Source organism: Peromyscus leucopus, chromosome 3 (assembly GCF_004664715.2).
Source record: "Peromyscus leucopus breed LL Stock chromosome 3, UCI_PerLeu_2.1, whole genome shotgun sequence".
In the NCBI taxonomy this organism is placed as follows: domain Eukaryota; kingdom Metazoa; phylum Chordata; class Mammalia; order Rodentia; family Cricetidae; genus Peromyscus; species Peromyscus leucopus.
This window is the reverse complement of record NC_051065.1, coordinates 40,311,499-40,331,765: the sequence shown is the minus strand read 5'-3', so window position 1 is coordinate 40,331,765 and position 20,267 is coordinate 40,311,499. Positions and strand designations below refer to the sequence as shown.

Genomic DNA, 20,267 nt, shown 5'->3' with positions numbered 1-20,267 from the left:
TAATTTATTTTGTCTATATAACTTTGTTTATTTTGGATATCTGTTTCACAGTTTAATCATAGAACCTATGGTCTCAGTGACTGTCATCTTTTACTTATGTCAGGCTACAAAAGGCTATGCACTCTGTAGCATTTTTTATTATTTTGGAATAATAGTTTATTGTAAGTCTGTATCATATGTTATCTGTTTACCAGTTGATAGACGTTTGGATTGATTCTGCACTTTGTTGACTGTGGATAATAATACCACTGAGAACACTCTGGACAAGATTTTGTATGGAGATACTTAATTTCTGTATATACCTAGGAGCGGAATTGTTAAATCATGTATTAATGATGTTTAACTTTTTTAAAAATTACTTAATCAAAGGATTAATTGATTGGAGGTGGTGATGTCTTTTGTGTGTGTGTGTGTGTGTGTGTGTGTGTGTGTGTGTGTGTGTATTTTGTGTGTGTAGGTAAGAGCAAAGCTTGTAGAGTTGGTTCTCTCCTTCTATCATATGGTCTCAGGGGTCAAACCCAGGATGTCAGATTGGTGGTGAGTGCTTTTCACTTAGCCTTTTCATCAGCCCTATTTAATCTTTTTATTAATTTTAATATTTTTTAACATTTTATTATTTTTATGGGTATAGGTGTTTTGTCTATATGCATGTCTGCGCACCAGTGTGCAGTGCCTACAAAAGCCAATAAGGGAGCATTAGATCCTCTGGAACTGGAGTTGCAGGCATGAGCTGCAATGTGGTTGCTGAGAACTGAACCTGGTTCCTCTGTTAAGAACAGACAAGGTTCTTAACTGCTAATCCATCTCTCCAATTATTCCTCCCCTCTTTATCTCATAGGAGTTTCTAGAATGTTATACAAAATAGCTGTGCTATATTCTTACCAGAAGTATACGTGGGCCCCATGTCTTCATCTTCCCTAACATTTGTTAATGTTGGATTTTTTAGAATTATAGCTGTCTTGGTGTAGGAAGCAATTCATTGCAATTTTGATTTCCTTTTCCTGAACGCCTGTTCTAATTTCATTTCTGTTGCTATGATAAAACTCCTTGACATAAAGCAACTTAGGGAGAAAGGATTTCTTTTTAGCTCTCAATTCCAAGTTACATTTCATTGTTGCTTGAAAGTGAAGGCAGAAACTTGAAACAGCTAATCATATCACATCCACAGGATCAGGGAGAGAGATAAAGGAACGTATGCCTGTTAGCGCTCAGTTTGCTCTTTACACTTCAGAGTTCAGGATCTCTTGCCTAGGGAATGATGCCACTCATAGTGGCCTTGGTCTTTCTTTAGTGATGAACATAATGAAGACACTCCCTTTCCTGACATACCCACAGACCGGTTTGAAATAGACAGTTCCTTGTTGAAAGTCTTTCCAGATAATTTTAGATTCTGTCAAGTTAACTGTTGTTGTTTATTTTTTACTCTTTTGGAGGGCCCACCACCCAGCTCCCAAATAAATCACTCGGGCCTATTCTTGCTTAATAAATACCTGGCCTTAGCTTGGCTTGTTTCTAGACAGCTTTTGTTAACTTAAATTACCCCAGCTGTTCTTAACTTAAACTATCCCATCTATCTTTTGCCTCTGGGAGTTTCCTTTTCTAATTCCTGTATACCTTTCTTGTTTATTACTCTGTGGCTTGCTGTGTAGCTGGGTGGCTGGCCTCTAAAGTCCTCCTCCTTCTCTGGCTCCTCCTTCCTCTCCTCCCACTTTTTTTTCTTCTATTAATTCTTTTTGCCTGCCAGCCCCACCTATTCTTTCTCCTGCCTCGTTATTGGCTGTTAAGCTCTTTACTAGACCATCAGGTGTTTTACATGGGCACATTAATACAGCTTCACAGAGTTCAACAAATGCGACATAAACAAAAGTAATACAAGTTAAAATAATATTCTATAACAGTTAACAATTAAAACAGTCAAAATGACAATGATATTGATCTTTTTGTATTTTGATCATTCATATATATAATTTTGGAAATATCTATTTTAATCTGCTACTCTGTTTTGGTGTTTGTGATTGAACTTAGAACCTTGTTGATGATGAACAAATGCTCTACAATTGAAATACATCCTTACTTTCTTTACCCACTTTTATATTAGTGTGTCATTTTTTGTTTAGTTCTAAGAGTTCTTTATGTATTCCAGGATATGCCTCATTTCAGTTATACAATTTTTAAATATTTCCTCCTATTGAATGGATTCTTTATTTTCTTGATGGTGTTTTTTGAGAAATACAAGCTTTTTCTTTGAAAGCCAGGCATGACAGTGACTGCTTAAAATTCCATGTATTGAGAAGACAGGAGTCCTAAATCTGCTAGTTCCAGGTCCCAGTGAAAGATCCTGTCTCACAGAATAGGGTGAACAACTTCTAAGGAATAACTCAAGATTAACCTCTAACTTCTGTGTACAAGTATTCCTACACACACATACACACACACACACACACACACACACACACACACTCACACTTAAATTTAAAAAAGTTTTTACATTGATTTATTGAATGTGGGAGGATGACATACCACAGTGTATGTTTGGAGGTCAGAGGATAACTTCAGAGTGTCCGTTCTCTCCTTCCATCACATGGGTCCTTGAATTTGAACTGAAGTCTCCAGGCTTGGCAGCATGTTGAGCCATTTTGCCTGTTCAAACATTTTTAATTGTGATGAAGTATGGCTTATCTTTTTCTTTTATTTATTTGTTTTGGTATTGTGTGTAAAAAGCAATGCTTATGCAAGATCATGAAAATTTTTCTTTTATGAGAGTTTAATAGTTCTTGCTCTTTCATTTAACTTTTTTTTTTTTTTTTTTTTTTTTTCCTGAGACAGGGTTTCTCCTGTAGTTTTGTACCTTTCCTGGATCTTGCTCTGTAGACCAGGCTGGCCTTGAACTCACAAAGATCCACCTGCCTCTGCCTCCCGAGTGCTGGGATTAAAGGTGTGTGCCACCACCACCTGGCTCATTTAACTTTTTAATCCATGTTAGAATAGTGTGGAGAGGGGCATTCTGCTTTTAAAAAAATTTTTATATTTATTTTTATTTATACATCTATGTGAATATGTGCCACTTGCCTTGGTGCTTGCAGAGGTTGAAAGAGGTGTCAGAGCACCTGGAGCTGGAGTTACAGAGTTGTGAGCAGCCCAGTATGGGTGCTAAGAACTGAATTTTGGTCCTGGAAGAGCAGCAGGCAGTAACCACATAGCAATCTCTCCTGCTCCACCCCCACCCTGAGAACCTTTTGTTCATCTCAGCATCATTTGTTCCAAAGATTTCTGTTTTGAAACCATTTGTATTGGTACTCTCTTTGAAAATATTTCTAGTTCCTCTCCACTCTTTTTGTTTATGTATTTCTAATATTTCTTCTGTAGAATAGATTCATATGTTCTGTTTGTCTCTGTCTCTGTCTCTCAACAGGGTCTCTTTACATACCCCTGGCTGTCCTGGAACTTGCTCTATAGACTAGATTATCCTCAAACTCATAGAGATTTACCTGCCTCTACCTCAAGCACTGGGCTTAAAGGTGTGCACCATCATGCCTGGTCCTGGAATAGCTTCTTGATTGTGTTCATTAGGGCAGAAGGAAGTTGTCTTTTGACCTTTTGATATACTTCACAAGCCTGTAATTGGTGAGATAACTTGTCCCTCTTGATCTTTTAGATAGTTGATGTTTTAGCACACTTTACAGCGCTCTTAGAAATTCTTTAAAAGAAGACACCTCAGCTGGGTTTGTGAAGTATGCTGTAATTGTAGCATTTGAGAGACTAAGTCAGGAAGATTAGCAGTTCAAAGCCAGTGTCAGCTACATAGTAAGTTTGAGGCCAGCCTTTTCTTTAAGACCCCGTTTCTAAGGAAGGAAAGGGGCAAACCTGCTAGGGCATGTGTCAGTGTGTTCCCTAGAAGAAACTCAGCTGCCTTCTCCTGTGTTTCGGCAGTAACAGGTATGGGTGTATAATTGGAGCATAATGTTACATAAAGCATAACATTACACTTGCTGTGGCGAATTGATTTGAGAAGTAGTGTTAGTTACCATGAGGTAGGTCATTAATAAAAGCTTTAGAAGAAACTGTCATCACTGGTGTGAGCAGGAGTGTGAATGTGAGGCTAAGCTACTGCTGTGCTTCAGGGAGATCTATGGGGTAGTATCATTCAGTAGAAATACAGTGTAGACCTTCCTTGTAATTTAAGATTCTGATAGCTACATTAAACAAAGTAAAAAGAGTTGAGTGACACTAATGTTAATAATATATTTAGCTCGTATATAAAACATCTTAAAATTTGATACATAAAAATTTCTTTTTACCCCCTTTGCAGAGGCCAGTTCAGGGAAAATAGTCATAGTCCCATTAGGAAGACAGCTTAACAGCCAGGCAGGCTTTGGCATCCAAACTGAGATACTATGTGTTTTCTATTGGGACATGATTAGAAGTAATAATTAACTTTTATGTAAGTTCATCCTTCGTTTTGTTATGTTTTGTTTTTCAAGACACGGTTTATCTGTGTAGCTCTGACTATCCTGGAATTCACTCTGTAGACCAGGCTGTCTTCAAACTCAGAGATCCACCTGCCTCTGCCTCCTGAGTACTGGCATGTGCCACCACTACCTGGCTAGTTCTGATTTTTTAAGTAAGAAAAACTTTATAAGCTGATTGCTGAGTATACTTACCTTTTAATAATCTCCATGGGATGTTTTCTGACTTATAAAGTTGTACATCATAGGATAAGGTGCTTATTCATTATAATAAAATTTTAATAGCATTGTCTGAAAAAATACTGAGTCTCTGAATGAAAAGATGCTTATGAAAAATACTCCATTAATAAAGGAGGTCGCCACCCTCTGTCAGCCAATGTGATAAAGCACTGTTTGAATTCAATTAAAATGAATGGAATGGAATTTAACTTTATTTTTTTATTTTTTATTTATTTTATTTTATTTTATTTTTTTTTGGTTTTTTTCGAGACAGGGTTTCTCTGTGTAGCTTTGCGCCTTTCCTGGAGCTCACTTGTTAGCCCAGGCTGGCCTCGAACTCACAGAGATCCGCCTGCCTCTGCCTCCCGAGTGCTGGGATTAAAGGCGTGCGCCACCACGCCCAGCCTGAATTTAACTTTAATGAGTGGAATTTCTTCTTAATGTGTGACAAGTTCTAGTTTTCCTCATACTAAGAAGCTCAAATTTGCCTATAATGCATGGTTTGCTTTTTGTAAATAGAATTTTTTTCCCTGCTGTTTCAGGCCAGAGCCTCAGCAGAAAGCTCCTTTAGTTCCTCCTCCTCCACCACCACCACCACCACCACCACCACCACCGCTTCCAGACCCAGTGCCCCCAGAGCCAGAGGAGGAGATTCTGGGATCAGATGATGAGGAGCAGGAGGACCCCGCAGATTACTGCAAAGGTGATGTGGTGGAATGGCAGGGTGGGCTTGCTTTCCTTGTAGGGCTACCAAGTAAGTTGGGGAATGGGCCAGTTAGTGCAGTAACTACTTGATAGTTATTAAATTAGCCTCCTAAATTTACTATTAGAATGATGCCAGAAAGTGTAGGTCATAGAAATTGTAAGAGAAAGAAAAATATGTATGTTCATACATACATACACCTTACACACATTTGATCTCTACAATTAAATATAAAGGGCACAAGAAACCATCTAAGAAGAGCAGTTGGAACAGAAGTACCAGGCTCCTGACAGAAGCTAATTGTAACTTTTGTATTTGGCTTTTAGCTTTCTGCCTGTTAGGCTAAAAGGGAAACATTCCCTCCCCTTTGTAGCATTGCATTGCTCATTGTTTGTGGAAAGAAAGTGTGCATGTTGTTTACAGAGAGAGACTTTCTGGCATTGTACTTAAAGAAAAAAGACATTCTGTGGATTGTTTCTGCTGTTATGTGGCATAGTAGGTTTTGCTTTCATCTATGATTCCACAGAAACTATTGAAGTAAAATGCTCATTTTTTTTTTCCCCTTAGGGGTTATTGGACTATTTAAATAGTTCATCTGGTCTTGATTTAACTTAGGTATGTGGTACCTATCCAGAAAATTGTCCATTTCTTTTAGGTTTTCCAGTTTTGTGGAGTAGAGGTTTTTGAAATATGACCTGATAATTCTCTGGATTTCCTCAAAAAATGTTCTTTTCTTTTTTTCTTTTTTCCAGACAGGGTTTCTCTGTGTAGTTTTGGTGCCTGTCCTGAATCTCGCTCTTTAGAACAGGATGGCCTTGAACTCACAGAGATCCACTTGGCTCTGCCTTCCAAGTGCTGGGATTAAAGGCATGTCCCACCACTACTCAGCTGTAGAATGTTCTTGTATTGATGCTTAAGACCAAAAATGTGTAGTTAAAACTCCTAAACAACAAACATGTTGTGTGATGAATATTGAGATCACCAGACGCTAGAAAGCTGGCTGTACTTTGTATAGATTGGAATCTGAAGGTGTTGAAGAAAAGGAAGTTACAGTCTCTCTTTAGCTGTCTCTTGTCTTGCTCACTTGGATTTTCATTTCTTGCAATTCTGAGAGTCTGCATTGTTGATAACATAGTTTACCTGCTGCAGATTGAAGTATGGAATTCAGATTCTCTATAACATAAGAGTAAAATGACAGAAGATGCATGTCTGAATAAACTAAAAACCCTGAGTGAATTTCTAGGCCTGTAGTGTCTTAGCAGTTTATTCTTATCTAATGAATGCAATCAATTGTGTTGTTGTTTAAGGAATATTGTCTGCTCAGAACAAGGCTGAGTTATTCTGGTATGAAAGTATAAGAACTTAAGTTCCTGTAATCTAATTCTCTGATAGAGACAGGTATTTACCCATAGAATTAACATTTCCTTTTCTTTGTTTTTTTTTAAAAGATTTTAAAATTTTGTGTGTAAACATATGCAGGAGTACTACATGCATACCTAGTGCCCACAGAGGTCATAAGAGGGCATCAGATCCCCTGGAACTGGAGTTTTATAAGTGGTTGTGAGCCACCATCTAGTGCAGGGAATTGACCCCAGGTCTCCTGGAAGAGCAGCAAGTGCTCTTATCTGGTAAGCTGGCTCGCCAGCACCTAGGATCACTATTTCCATTAGAAAAGATAGTGGCTCTTCTCCAGCATCTGTCACTGTTATGACATCAGTAGTCTATGCTGTCTAATAAAGAGATGCAGTTTGGAAAGACAGAAGAAGGAATTCATCATTCTCCCTGTGCATCTGAATATCTTGGTTTGGGAAATGCAGTTGTGGTGAGCTATGGACTACTGATGTTGTGTTGACTAGTAGAAATCATTATTTAGGAACTGTTCTCTTCAGCAAACAAGTTCTTCCATGCTGGCATGAACACTGTGTGTTGTTCACTGTGTAGGTTCAGGAGGTGAAGCTAACTAATATTTCCTCAGACCTCTGTGACCTAGCACAGGGGACATTCCATTCCCAAATAGAGGACTAAGAATGAAGGATCATTTAGATCATGTAGAAGTTATGGAATTCTAAAATTTCTAGGAGTATTAAAGTCAGTCTCAAGAAGGCATATTAGAGATGGTGACACCTTTTGTTTCACTGTGTGTGCAAGCTCACAGTTTTGTGCTCATGCTGGTGTGGTTTCACTATCAATCTCATTCTCATTCTCACTGTCACTTTTGCTCATCCTTAAACTTGGTAAGTAGCTTGTGCCTTTCACTAGCATTGCATGTGTCAGATGTCTGTGAAGTTTTGTGGTAAGGACAATAACAGTTTGTCTAAAATCACTGATAGAAATACATTCAAAGAATCTGTCTGTATTAGTCAGATTTCTGTTGCTGCAACAAAATTACTTGAGATAAATAAAGGGAAGAAAAGGTTTATTTTAATTTATGGTGTTGGGTTTAGAAAGTGGCCTGGAAGGAAGGAGAGAAAGGTAGATATTAGACTCCTAATAGCCAGTTCAAAGACATGCCCTACAGTAACCTAACTTCCTTCTAAAGGTTCTTTTTTTTTCCCAGTGGCACTGTGGTGACCAAGCCTTTAACACATGACTTTTGAAATACATTGAAGAGTAAGCCATAACAAAATCCTAAGACTGGATTAGGATGTCTGAAAGGAGAATTGTGGCCTCCATGTTCTTTTTCTTCATGGATAGGGGGGAAAAGCTTTTGACACCAGAACTAGGTGAACCTAAGTAATTTAACTAATTCTCCTTGCATCCTCTGAATACTTGTGTATATTTTATTATTTTTGCCTATTATCAAGTGCATTCTCCTATAAACCCCAGCACAAACCTCAGAGATCAGGAAGTAAACACTGATGTTAGCCCCATTCAGCCATTACACTTTGTTTTGAATTTGCTAGTTGCCTGATATTTCTTATTATATTGAATGATTTTGTGATAGAATCACATTACACATTTTGATTTTCTGGTTATTTAATCTATCTGGAAGTTACTCAGTATTTGTTTGGTTTTTGTGACCTTCATATTTTTTATTTAAGGTGATGTTTCTCAGAAAACCTCCAAAGTTATAATTTGTTCTTCTCAAGTGTCCTAACAGGTGGTACACAAGTTTGATTTAGTCTCTTACTGGTGATAGCATCACGTAATTAAGATGATGGATGTCAGATATCTTTACTGTATTCTTTTCTCCTGCTAATTAATAGGCATTTTGTTGAATGTTAGAGACTGAATGGATGTCTTATTCAACATATACATCCTACTTCAGCTGTCTGTCTATATGTCAGGTAGTCTCACTTATGAGAGAGAGAGAGAGAGAGAGAGAGAGAGAGAGAGAGAGAGAGAGGAGAGGAGAGAGGAGAGAGAGGGAGAAAGAGAGAATTTCATTGGTTTCCTTCCTTCCTTCCTTCCTTCCTTCCTTCCTTCCTTCCTTCCTTCCTTCCTTCCTTCCTTCGTCCTTCCTTCCTTCCTTCCTTCCTTCCTTCCTTCCTTCCTTCCTTCCTTCCTTCCTTCCTTCCTTCTTCCTTTTTTTTTTTGTCACTCATAAGTGGATACTAGATGTAAAGCAAAGGATAACCAGACTGCAATTCACAGCTCCAGGGAGGCTACCTAGTCAAGAGGACCCTAAGAAAGACACAGGGATCTCCCAATGATAGAGAAATAGATGATGAGATCTACATGAGCAAACTGGGGGTGGGGGTAATGGAGGGTCTGGGGAAAGAGAACTTAGGGGAGAGGGAGGTGCCAGCTGGATCAGGAGCAGAGTGAGAGAATGGAGGGAGATACGATGATGAATGAAGACCCCAGGGGGAATAGGAAGAAGCAGAGTGCTAGAGAGGTCTCCAGAAATCCACAAAGATACCTCTACTTTGGACCACTGGCAATGGTTGAAAGAGTGCCTTAGCTGACCTGCTGTGGTGATCAGATGGCCGAACACCCTGGCTGTCATCATAGAACTCTCATCCAGTTTCTGATGGAAGCGGATGCAGAGATCAACAGCCGAGCCCCAGGTGGAGCTCTGGAAGTCCAATCAGCAAGAGAAAGGAGGGATTGTATGAGTGAGAGATGTTGAGACCATGGTTGGAGGAAGCCCAGGGACAAATAGCCAAACTAGTGGAAGCACATGAACTGTGAACCAATGGAGGAGGAACCCGCATGGAACTAGACCAGGCCCTTTGGATAAGTGAGACAGTAGATTAGTTTGAACTGTTTGGGAGGCCCCTAGGCAGTGGAGCCAGGACCTTTCCTTGGTACATGGGTTGACTTTTTGGAGCCTGGGGCCTATATTGAGACACTATGCTCAGCCTTGGTGTAGGGAGGAGGGGACTGGTCCCGCCTTGGCTGACTCTGCCAGGCTGGGCTGTAGCTAGAGTTTTTCTGGTCCTGCCTGACCCACAGTCAGGACAAATCTCTCTCACCCGCCAGTCCCACAGCCACTCAGACCCAACCAAGTAAACACAGAGAGACTTATATTACTTATAAACTTTATGGCTGTGGCAGGCTTCTTGCTAACTGTTCTTATATCTTAAATCATCCCATTTCTATTAATCTGTAAGTTGCCACATGGCTTGTGGCTTACCAGTATCTTAACATCTTCTCATGGTACGGCTGGCAGTGTCTCTGACTTAGCCTTCCACTTCCCAGAATTCTCCTATCTCCTTGTCCTGCCTATACTTCCTGCCTGGCTACTGGCCAATCAGTGTTTTATTTATTAACTAATCAGTGCAACACATTTAGTGTAGAGAATATCCATAGCACTGGGCTGACTCCCCAGGGGAGACATTGCCTTAGAGGAGGTGGGAATGGGGGGTAGATTGTGGGGAAGAGCTGAGGGGATGGAAGGGGGGAGGACAGGGGAATTCATGGCTGATATGTGAAATTAAGTTAATTATAAAATAAAAATACTGTTAAAAATTGTGAACTATCCATTTTTGCATAAAGGCCACTAATTATATTTCTGCTGTTGCTAAAATATTATCATTGCTTCTCTCTGTTTGCCATGGCATTCTTTACATTGGGACTTTACTTGCCTTTTCTCTCTAGCCAGCTTGCTCATTTATGACTGTCTGTGAGGATTATGGACTAGTATCTGAAAGCCCTGAGTTTAGACCATGGCTCTTGCTTTTTGACAAGTACCTTTAACTCTATTCTTTGATTCTTTATCTATAATATAATAATATCATTCCCTTTGTAATATGTATTATCTTCTTAAGATTTTATGTGGGTTAAAATGAGATAAACATGTGAAGTATGTGACTTACTAACTGTCACATAGATTATTAAAGAATATAAATTTCACTTCCTTGTGTCTGTCTCTGTTCAGTCATTCCCCTTTGGGGTCTATCTTTTGTATTTTTCTGATGCCCCCATTGATAACTGGTTCCCTTAGATTGTACCTGCTTTGTTTTATGGAGGAAGATTTCCGTAGTCTGTGAACAGCTTTCAGCACTGGTTGTGTTTTTTATGTATGTCACCTCAGGCAGTTTTCTGGGTAGAAACTATAGCAGTAGGCTTTGTGGTTTATTCAGTTTCTACTTCTAGACCAAAGCACATGAGTTAGATATGGATATAGCCTATGAACAAACACTTCGAGGAAGTCTTATGAAATATGTACTTTCCTCATGAGTATCTGCAGAAAAGCCTGTGTCACAGAGAGTTTTTAATATTCTCAGGAGTCAGAAGTCCATACCATTCACTCCTGAGTTGGAGTCTGTTGGGAGTCTTGCAGGTCCTTAATCAGGTAATTTTAATGTACATTGAAGGCTATGGTTTGTCCACATAAAGTGTGTATAGAAAACTGTTTTGTTTTGTTTTGTTTGTTTGTTTGTTGTGTGTGTGTGTGTGTGTGTGTGTGTACACATATGTATACAGGTTGCTCATTTGTGTGTGCCTCTGTGCACATTCATGGAGGCCAGAGGAAGATGTTGAATGCCTAGCTGTATCACTCTGCCTTGTTCTTTTGAGTCAAGTCACTCACTGAACCTGGTGGAGCTCAACTGCTTTTGACTTCATGACTGGCAAATAAGCCTGCCATCCTCTGTTCTCCCTGGAGTTAATAGGTGCATGCCACCACACCTTGCCCTTATGTGGGTGCTGGGATCTGCACTCAGATCCTCATGTTTGCATAGCAAGAACAATTAACTACTGAGCCATCTTTCCAGCCCATATACCATACCTCAAAAATTCCAAAAGTGCAATTAATTCTTGGCCTTTTATTCCACTCTACACTTGTGTGTGAGTCACCATCTAAGGCAACACTTTAATACATTTCTTCATGGTGTGGTGACCCCCAACCATAAATAAAATTATTTCATTGCTACTTCATAACTTTAATTTGTCATGAATAGTAATGTGAATATCTGATATGTGACCCCCAAGGCGGGGGTCCACCCATAGATTGAAAACTGCTAGTCTAAGGGGAAGCATTGCTTTGAATAATCTGATGTTCCTTTCTGGAACCTCAATACATGTCTGCTATACAGCGCTATTGAATGGCAACAAGAGGAACATGGGGTTTTTTGTTTGTGTTTTTATTTTTTATCTCAGGCTGTCTGCTCTGAATGACTCCCTAAGTTCTCTACAAAGCTGCCAAGTCATTTTTTGATGAGTGACAGCTTTTTAGTGTTTCATCACTGCATCATTTCTTGAGAAACTGATTTCAACACAGTTGTGGTCTGACTTGGTATGAAAACATGTTATTTCCTTGGACATGTCTTCATGAAACCCTAATTAACTAGTAGCCTCCCCATTTTTCTTACAGCAGTCTCCTCTGGCACAGCACTGTCAGTGATGTATAATTAGACATTTATTTAATGTTGACACACGATCTCCTTTTTACTAATATGAAATGTTTCTGTGGTTAAAGGCTGTGTGTGTTTTTTTGTTAATCTGACTACATCTGAGCTGTTCAAGTACAGTAAATACTTTTCTGTTTTGACAAAGGAGCTCTTAAAATTAGTAGTATGAAGCCAAGAGGTGGTGCACATGCCTTTATTCCCAGTACTCTGGAGGCAGAGGCAGGCAAATCTCTGAGTTTGAGGCCAGCCTGGTCTACAGAGTGAATTCCAGGACAGCCAGGGCTACACAGAGAAACCCTGTCTCAAGAAACCAAAGAAACTAAAAAAAAAAAAGAAAAGAAAAGAAAAGAAAAAAGGCAATGTGTTGATTCTGTGTGTGTCTGAGAAGGCAATGTGTGAGCAGGTTGACAGACCTGGAGGACTTATAAACTGTAGAATCCAGTGTTTTTCATTTTCACATTGAATCTTAAAATTGCTCCCTCATGTTCCAGAGTTCTTAGAAATGGTACACGTTTTAGTGGCAAACAGACTGTATCTTTAGAAATCCGAACAGTATCTTTAAAAGCATGCTACATACAATTATTTGTGAACTTAGACTTCCTTTCTTTGCTTTTGTATATGCGCTTTCCATCTTTGGAAAGTACAAACTGGCTAGATTTTGATATTCTGAATTTTAATGTGGTGCTTTCAGGTTTTATTGGCTTTACAATTTTCCCCAGAGTACACAGTTCATGGTATCGCAGCATAAGCTGCTTCTTTACCTTTAAGAAAAAAGTAGCACTTATGTGAAACTTATCTCAGACTGTCCTATGCCAGGGTTCTTCATTGGGGAGGGGACTGATTTCCTTTTTGTGGTATTGGGAGATTATGTATGAGACTTATCTAAGTCTGTCCTATGTCCAGGGGTTTTCATTGAGGAGTGGAGTGGTTTCCTGTTTCTCGTGTTGAGAGATTATTTATTATTATTATTATTATTATTATTATTATTATTATTATTATTTCTGTAGTTGAGGCTGCTTCATTGGCATCTGTTGGGTAGAGGCCTGGGATGTTGTCCATTTTCTATGCTTAGTACAGTTCCTGTTTTGTAAATTACCAAGGTCCTAACAGTGTTAAGTTGAATAACTGTGTCCTTTGGAATTACTCTTTTTCTCTGTTAAAATGATGTCATGTATTCTTGTGATTTATAGAATACAGTTGTCCATTTCTATTCTTTTAGATATATTAAAACTTGTAGTGCTGCACACAATCTTAATTAAAGAAGTATATGCTCTTGAACTTAGTTCATAAGGTATGTTTGCATTTCTTTATGAAGACTTGGGAGATTCTTTTTTTTTTTTTTTTTTTTTTTTTTTTGGTTTTTCGAGACAGGGTTTCTCTGTGTAGCTTTGCGCCTTCCCTGGAGCTCACTTGGTAGCCCAGGCTGGCCTCGAACTCACAGAGATTCGCCTGGCTCTGCCTCCCGAGTGCTGGGATTAAAGGCGTGCGCCACCAACGCCCGGCAACTTGGGACATTCTTGCCCATGGGTGTTGAACAGGGAATATATACTTGCCAAATAACATAGCACATAGAAAATCTTTGGTTTTCATTATATTAATATCTAAATTTTGCTCCAATAAAAAATAGCTGTTGAAGGGCCTTGAGAGGTGGCTTAGCAGTTAACACTAATAGCCATATATGCAAGAGGACCAGGTTTTAGACCTTCAGAATCCATTTGAATGCTAGGTTGACATGGTTACCCTCCTGTAACTTCTGCTTCAGAGGGCCTAGACAGAGAATCCCCAAAGCAAGTTGACTAATGAGACCAGGTATACCAATGCTCTTTGGTTTTTCCTGAGAAACCCTACCTCAAAGAATAAGGTGGAAGAGCATTCAAGAAAGGTGTTTTTTTTTTTTTTTTTTTTAAAGATTTATTTATTTAGGGATTGGGGATTTAGCTCAGTGGTAGAGTGCTTTCCTAGCAAGCACAAGGCCCTGGGTTCGGTCCTCAGCTCCGGAAAAAAAAAAATTATTTATTATGTATACAGTGTTCTGCCTGCACGCATCCCTGCAGGCCAGAAGAGAGCCATCAGATCTCATTACAGATGGTAGTGAACTACCATGTGGTTGCTGGCAATTGAACTCAGAGCCTTTGGAAGAGCAACCAGTGCTCTTAACCTCTGAGCCATCTCTCCAGCCCCCAAGAAAGACTCTTAACATCAATCTCAGTCTACACACACACACACACACACACACACACACACACACACACACACACACAAACCCCTTCCCACAGGACGGATGCATTCACATATGGGGACACATATGCATGTATACCACACACGCACAAAAAGAATAAAGAGGAAACGGTTGGAAATACCTGGCCGTGTTTGGGTTGTATGATTTCTATTTTCTCTCCAATTTTTATTATTTTCAAATACAAGTGTGTGGTATGTGCATAGAAGTACAGTGTGCCAACTGTAGAATTGTATCTTTTGGAGGTAGAGTTAACAGACAGTTGTAAACCACCCAATATGGGTGCTAGGAATCAAATTCAGGTTTTATGGATGAACATATTGTCTCCAGATCTACATTTTTATTTAACTTCTTCCTCTTTGTTTTCTTAATCGATCTTGTATTTTTTTAAAAATTGAAAAAATAATGCTTAGAAAAAAAAATGTTTAGTGCCCAGTGTAATTTTTGTATACAGATGTTCTCTAGTTAATGCATATTAATTGGAAATCTAATGTTACTGATGTTAGAACATGTATGTATATATGTATGTGTGTGTGTTTTGTTATTGTTTTGAGATAGTTTTATGTAGCCCAGACTGAAGTGTGTATCCAAGAATGGCCTTGAATGCCTGATCCTGCCTCCACCTCTCAAGTGCTGCGATTGTAAAAATGGCCACTGGTTGGAGAACTGATGTGTGAAGCAAAGGACTTGTTGGAGGTAGTCCCTTGAGTTTGGCAGACTCCTGAATATGTCCAGGGCAGTAGTGAAGAAGAATAGTGCCTGCTGGACATGGTGCATCTTAACAGGTCCTGAGACAGGAAGCAAGATGTATAGCTTAGCTCTGCAGGTGAGCAGAGGTGCCTGCATTCTTTGTCAAGCCATAATAGCAATATTCTGTTGTACTTTTTCTGGGCCATTTCTTCTATTAAACATTGTGTCTTGTGTTAATGGCTTGTAAGCTGTTAAAGTTGGAAAAAAATAGTGTTATAGACATCAAAATGTCATATTTTATATATATATAGATGAAATATGTATATATAGAATAAATAACACACATGTCAATTACCTTTTTATTTTCTCTCTCTCTCTCTCTCTCTCTCTCTCTCTCTCGCTCTCTCTCTCGCTCTCTCGCTCTCTCTCTCTTCTTTTTTTTTTTTTTTGCTTTTCGAGACAGGGTTTCTCTGTGTAGTTTTGTGCCTTTCCTGGAACTCACTTTGTAGACCAGGCTGGCCTTGAACTCACAGAGATCCACCTGCCTCTGCCTCCTGAGTGCTGGGAATAAAGGTGTGAGCCACCACCGCCCAGCCCAGTTACCCTTTTACAAATGAGAAATAATTTGGGGATTATTAACAGAAACCATGAATTCACTATTGTCTGGGGGGATGTTTGTTAAATGTAATACTTGGTAGGGCTGTTGAGAAAGCAGCTAGAATTTCAAACCTAGGAACCAGAAAGAATTATAAACAAATAGTACAGTAAGAACTTTAACTTTGCCCAAAGGCCGGAGAGGTTTGGCTTTCATCATTGTTTTTGAGAAATGAAATTTAGTCTCTTAAAATATCCTTTCTTAAAAATACCGTGGTTTATATGAGGATCTTGGATCACACCAGATCTTTTAACTTAACAATATGGACTTGACCTCTAGAGGAGCTGGAAGTTTGGTTTAGCTTGAGGCAGTCAATCAAATACAGGAGGTTGAGGCTCCAGTGATCAGTCCTGGTTGGAAACATTCTGTGATAACCCTTGAATTCACTCTCCCTGATCCTGAGCTTTGTGTCTCTTCTTAGTCTAATTTTAATCCATTTGCTGTAATAAATTATAAAATGTATTGTGAGTTCTTCTTGCCAATCATTAATCCTAAATGCAATGTGGTTAGAAGGTGAAGGTAGTCTCGTAGGCTATTCCCAAACTTATGAAAGTAACAGACTTCATAGATAAAACAGACCATGTAAAAGTTGGTAAATGTGATTTAGACAGGCTGTTAATGACAGGCCTTTGAGAAATGGGCTTGGAGAAGGCATACATAAAATACAAATGAAGTCTGGACAGTAAGAGAGCAACTAAGCTTTATGCTCAACTTAGCATGTACCAGACTCAAAACTGCAGATGGTATCAGTATTATTCCGAGTGAAAGTTTGAGTACATTCAACTGTATAATCTGGGTGTACTGGATGGTATTGTGTGTCAACTTGACACCAGCTAGAGTGATGAGAGGAAGGAGCCTTGGTTGAGGAAATGCTTCCAGGAGAGCCAGCTGAATGACATTTTCTCATTTAAGTGATCAGTGGGTAAGGGCCCAGCCCGTGGTAGGTGGTACCCATCCCTGAGCACCATGGTGGTCCTGGGTTCTATAAGAAGGTGGGCTAAGCAAGCCATGGGAAGCAAGCCAGTAAGCAGCACCCCTCCATGGCCTCCACATCAGCTTCTGAGTTCCTTCAGTGATGAACAGTGGATGTGGAAGTGTAAGCCAAATAATCCCTTTCCTATAACACGAATTGCTAAATGGTCTTATAAAAACAAACAAACAAACAAACAAACAAACAAAAAAAACTGGAGCCAGATATTAGGGTAAAAACTGAGAGATCATAAAAGCAGAAAGAAGCCAGCCGTGGTCTTACCACTTGGAAATACTTAGCCCAAGAGAGCAACTTCCTGTATTCCCATGCCTATATGCCTTTCTGTTCTGCATCTCACTTCCTCTCTCCCCCCAGCTACATCACTTCCTATCTGTCTGTACAGACCTCCAGACCTCTATGGTTAGTGCTGAGATTAAAGGTGTGTGTCACCATTCCTGACTTCTATGTTTAATAGTGGCTTGCTTTTTCCTCTGATTCTCAGATAAGCTTTATTAGGGTGCGCAATATATTGGGGGACACAATATATCACCACAAATTGCTTTTTGGTCAGGGTGCTTCATTGCAGCAATAGAAGCCCTATAGATGGCCTTTTCATAGATAAATGCCATTTTATTTTGACTGCTCTTTCCCTTCAGTCATTCTAAATGTCAGTAGCTCTTATCTCCATCTCTCATCTTCTATAGCCCATAGAAGAAGATTCTACTAGGTCTGGGCTGAGGTCAGCCTGTGCTGTCTGACATACTCTTCCTGCTCTTCATTCCTTCCATGCTGCCAGGACCTGTATTAGAGTATGACAAAGCAGTAGTCGCATTCAGACCACATGCCTTTCCAGCTATCCTCAGTTGGTTGCGTACCTGAACCTGCCCTCAATCTTCATCTCACTGGCCTTTCTGACTGTTGCTTAGCATTTTGTTTTATAGACCACAGTCACTGGGTCACTTCTGCTTTATTTTTTCCTCCATTTCTCCCATAAGCTCACTGGAATGTAACTGGCTGTTTCATCCCCCCCCCCCCCCCACACACACACATACACTGACAAACTGTATGGCCGCAGCAGGCTTCTTGTTATCTAGTTCTTATATCTTAAATTAATCCATTTTTATTAGTCTATAAGTTGCCACGTGGCTTGTGGCTTACCAGTACCTTACATCTAGCTTGTCATGGCGACGGCTGGCAGTGTCTCCTGACTGGCTGCTTCATTTTTTTTTGGAGATGCCCCTGCAAATCAGTTCTTACTTCTCCTTGGAGTGCACTGAAGATTTTATTACTTTGAAAATCATCTTAGGGTACATATCATTTCTTCCAAGATGATGGGTTCTGGAGATAGACTACCTGTATTAGTTTAAGGGTCTAGAGATCTGGCCTGATCTTGGTCATACAGATAGCGTAGAGATCATTTATGCTACTAGTTACCTCTGGTCCTGATTGTGAGAGGCTGAGGGAGCCCCTGGCTGTAAGGGTCATTTAGATTACTAGCCACCTCTGGTCCTGGTTGTAGAAGCTTAGTATGACCTTGTCCAACAGATAATTCAGATTACCAGGCTGTTAATCACCTCCAGTTCTCAGCTTTCTAGATGTAAAATCAGGTTTTACAACCATTCCTTTGTGAGGACAATCCTGTGTACTTAAAACTCCTGGTTTACCTGGAGATCCATGGGCACAAGGACCATTGTGCTATACTCCCAACAGATAATGGCTAAACTGGAAAGTATTAATTTTAGATGATAAAATTAAGAATGAGGCTTTTGCAGTATAGTTTTATGTAAGCTTGACACAAGTTAGAGTCATTTGGGAAGAGGGAGCCTCGATTGAGAAAATACTTCCATAATATTGCCTGTAGGCTAATTTGTGGGGTGTTTTCTTGATTAATGATTGGTGTGGGAGATCTCAGTCCACTAAGTGTGGTGCAACCCCTTGACAGCTGGTCTGAGTTGTATGAGAAAGCAGACTGAGCAAGCTATGGTAAACAAACCAGTAAGTAGCCATCCTCTATGGCCTTTGATTCAGCTTCTGTCTCAAGGTTTCTGCTTGAGTTCCTGCCTTGGCTTCCTTGATACTGGCTTATAATCTGAGTTTCAAATAAAGCCTTTGCTCCCCAAGTTGCTTTTGGTCATGGTGTTTATTACAGCAATAGGAAGGCAAACTAGGACAAAAACTCATGCTAGGGGCAGGGTATTGCTTTGACAAACCCAATCATGTTGTTGAGAAGACTTTGGAACTTTGGGCTGGAAAAGCTGTTGAGTGCTTATAGCTTAATGGGCTGTTCTGTGGGAGCTTGGAAAAATGCTGAGAGCAAGCCAGTGATCTTACAGGTTTTTGCCTTGAGTTTATGCGTTGGCTTCTCTGGGTAGACTATGATCCAAGATATATAAACCAAATAAAAAGTCTTTCCTTTCCAAGTTGCTTTTGCCCATGGTCTTTTTCACAGCACTAAAAGTAAACTAGGACAAGTTTCAAAAGTCAGTTTTATTTTCCATATATATGGAAATAAAAATTTTAATTTTAAAATAAATGAAAATATGCTTTAGCTAGAGTATTGTAACATTGTTGTAGTTTGCTTTCTGTTGCTTCAATAAACACCATGAGCAAAAGCAGCAGTCCATCACTGAAGGAATCCAGGACAGGAACTCAGAGGCAGGAACCATGAAGGAATGCTACTTACTAGCTTGCTTGCTCTGGCTTCTGCTCATTCAGCTTTTTCATATAACCCACAATCACTTATTGAGTACTGGCACTATCCACAGTGGGTTGGACTCTCCCATACCAATCAACAATGAAGAAAATGTTACATAATCATGCCAATAGCCAGTCTGGTCAAGGCAACTCTTGAGTTGGTGTTCTCTCTTCCCAGGTGACTTTAGGTTATGCCACATTGACAATAAAAACTAACCCGCGCATGCCAGTGTGAGTCAGTTGCTATGTGCTTTGATATTCTCTTCTACCTTGTAAACCAAAGTAGCTTGGAAATAATTATAGATCTAGAGTGAGTGAATGGATTTAATTTTTAATTCGGTTTTGAGATCTAGAATGCATGTAATATCATTCTTAGTTTGAAACAGCCAGGCAGATGCTTTGCTATTTTATTTTAAAAGTTTTTATCATTAAAAGAATATTTTTACTCATTAAAAAAGAAAATCCCCAATATTTCTCATGTGGATTCTGGTTTCTGAACTGGATTTTCATCTAACTAAGACTTTTTTATTCTAAAATTGCTTATGTTTCCCCAGTTCATAATTTGATATTCTTTTATTTATCTAGAACATAATTAAGAACTAAGGAGTGAGCCTGAAGACTTTGAGCTCACCAGTGTCCCAAGTTGATATTTAAAAGTGTACATTTTAAATTAATCAATTGGTGATTAATTGCTTAATTATGTGAGGCTGTTTAATTATGTAATATTAATGATCTCATATAATGCTGCTATTCCACTGTTTCCCACCATGCAAGCAAGAGAAGGTAAAGAACAGAAAAGATGGGGCTGAAGTGATAGCTCAGTGTTTAAGAGCACTA

At 39.4% G+C, this 20,267-nt stretch overlaps 1 protein-coding gene across 14 annotated transcripts in view; it reads left to right on the top strand.

The window, feature by feature from the left end:
• Srpk2 (SRSF protein kinase 2) overlaps positions 1 to 20,267 on the top strand; it is a 218,125-nt gene that overhangs the window by 135,159 nt on the left and 62,699 nt on the right. For 12 of the 14 annotated variants that reach the window (XM_037203586.1, XM_037203581.1, XM_037203588.1 and 9 more), the window contains one exon: positions 5,228 to 5,388. The exons of 1 other annotated variant lie outside the window; for it this stretch is intronic. In XM_037203586.1, coding sequence (XP_037059481.1) covers positions 5,228 to 5,388 — 161 coding nt within the window. Of the gene's footprint in view, positions 1 to 5,227; positions 5,389 to 10,660; positions 11,129 to 20,267 lie in introns of those variants that run through there. One more of the 14 variants, XM_037203590.1, reaches the window with a different exon arrangement.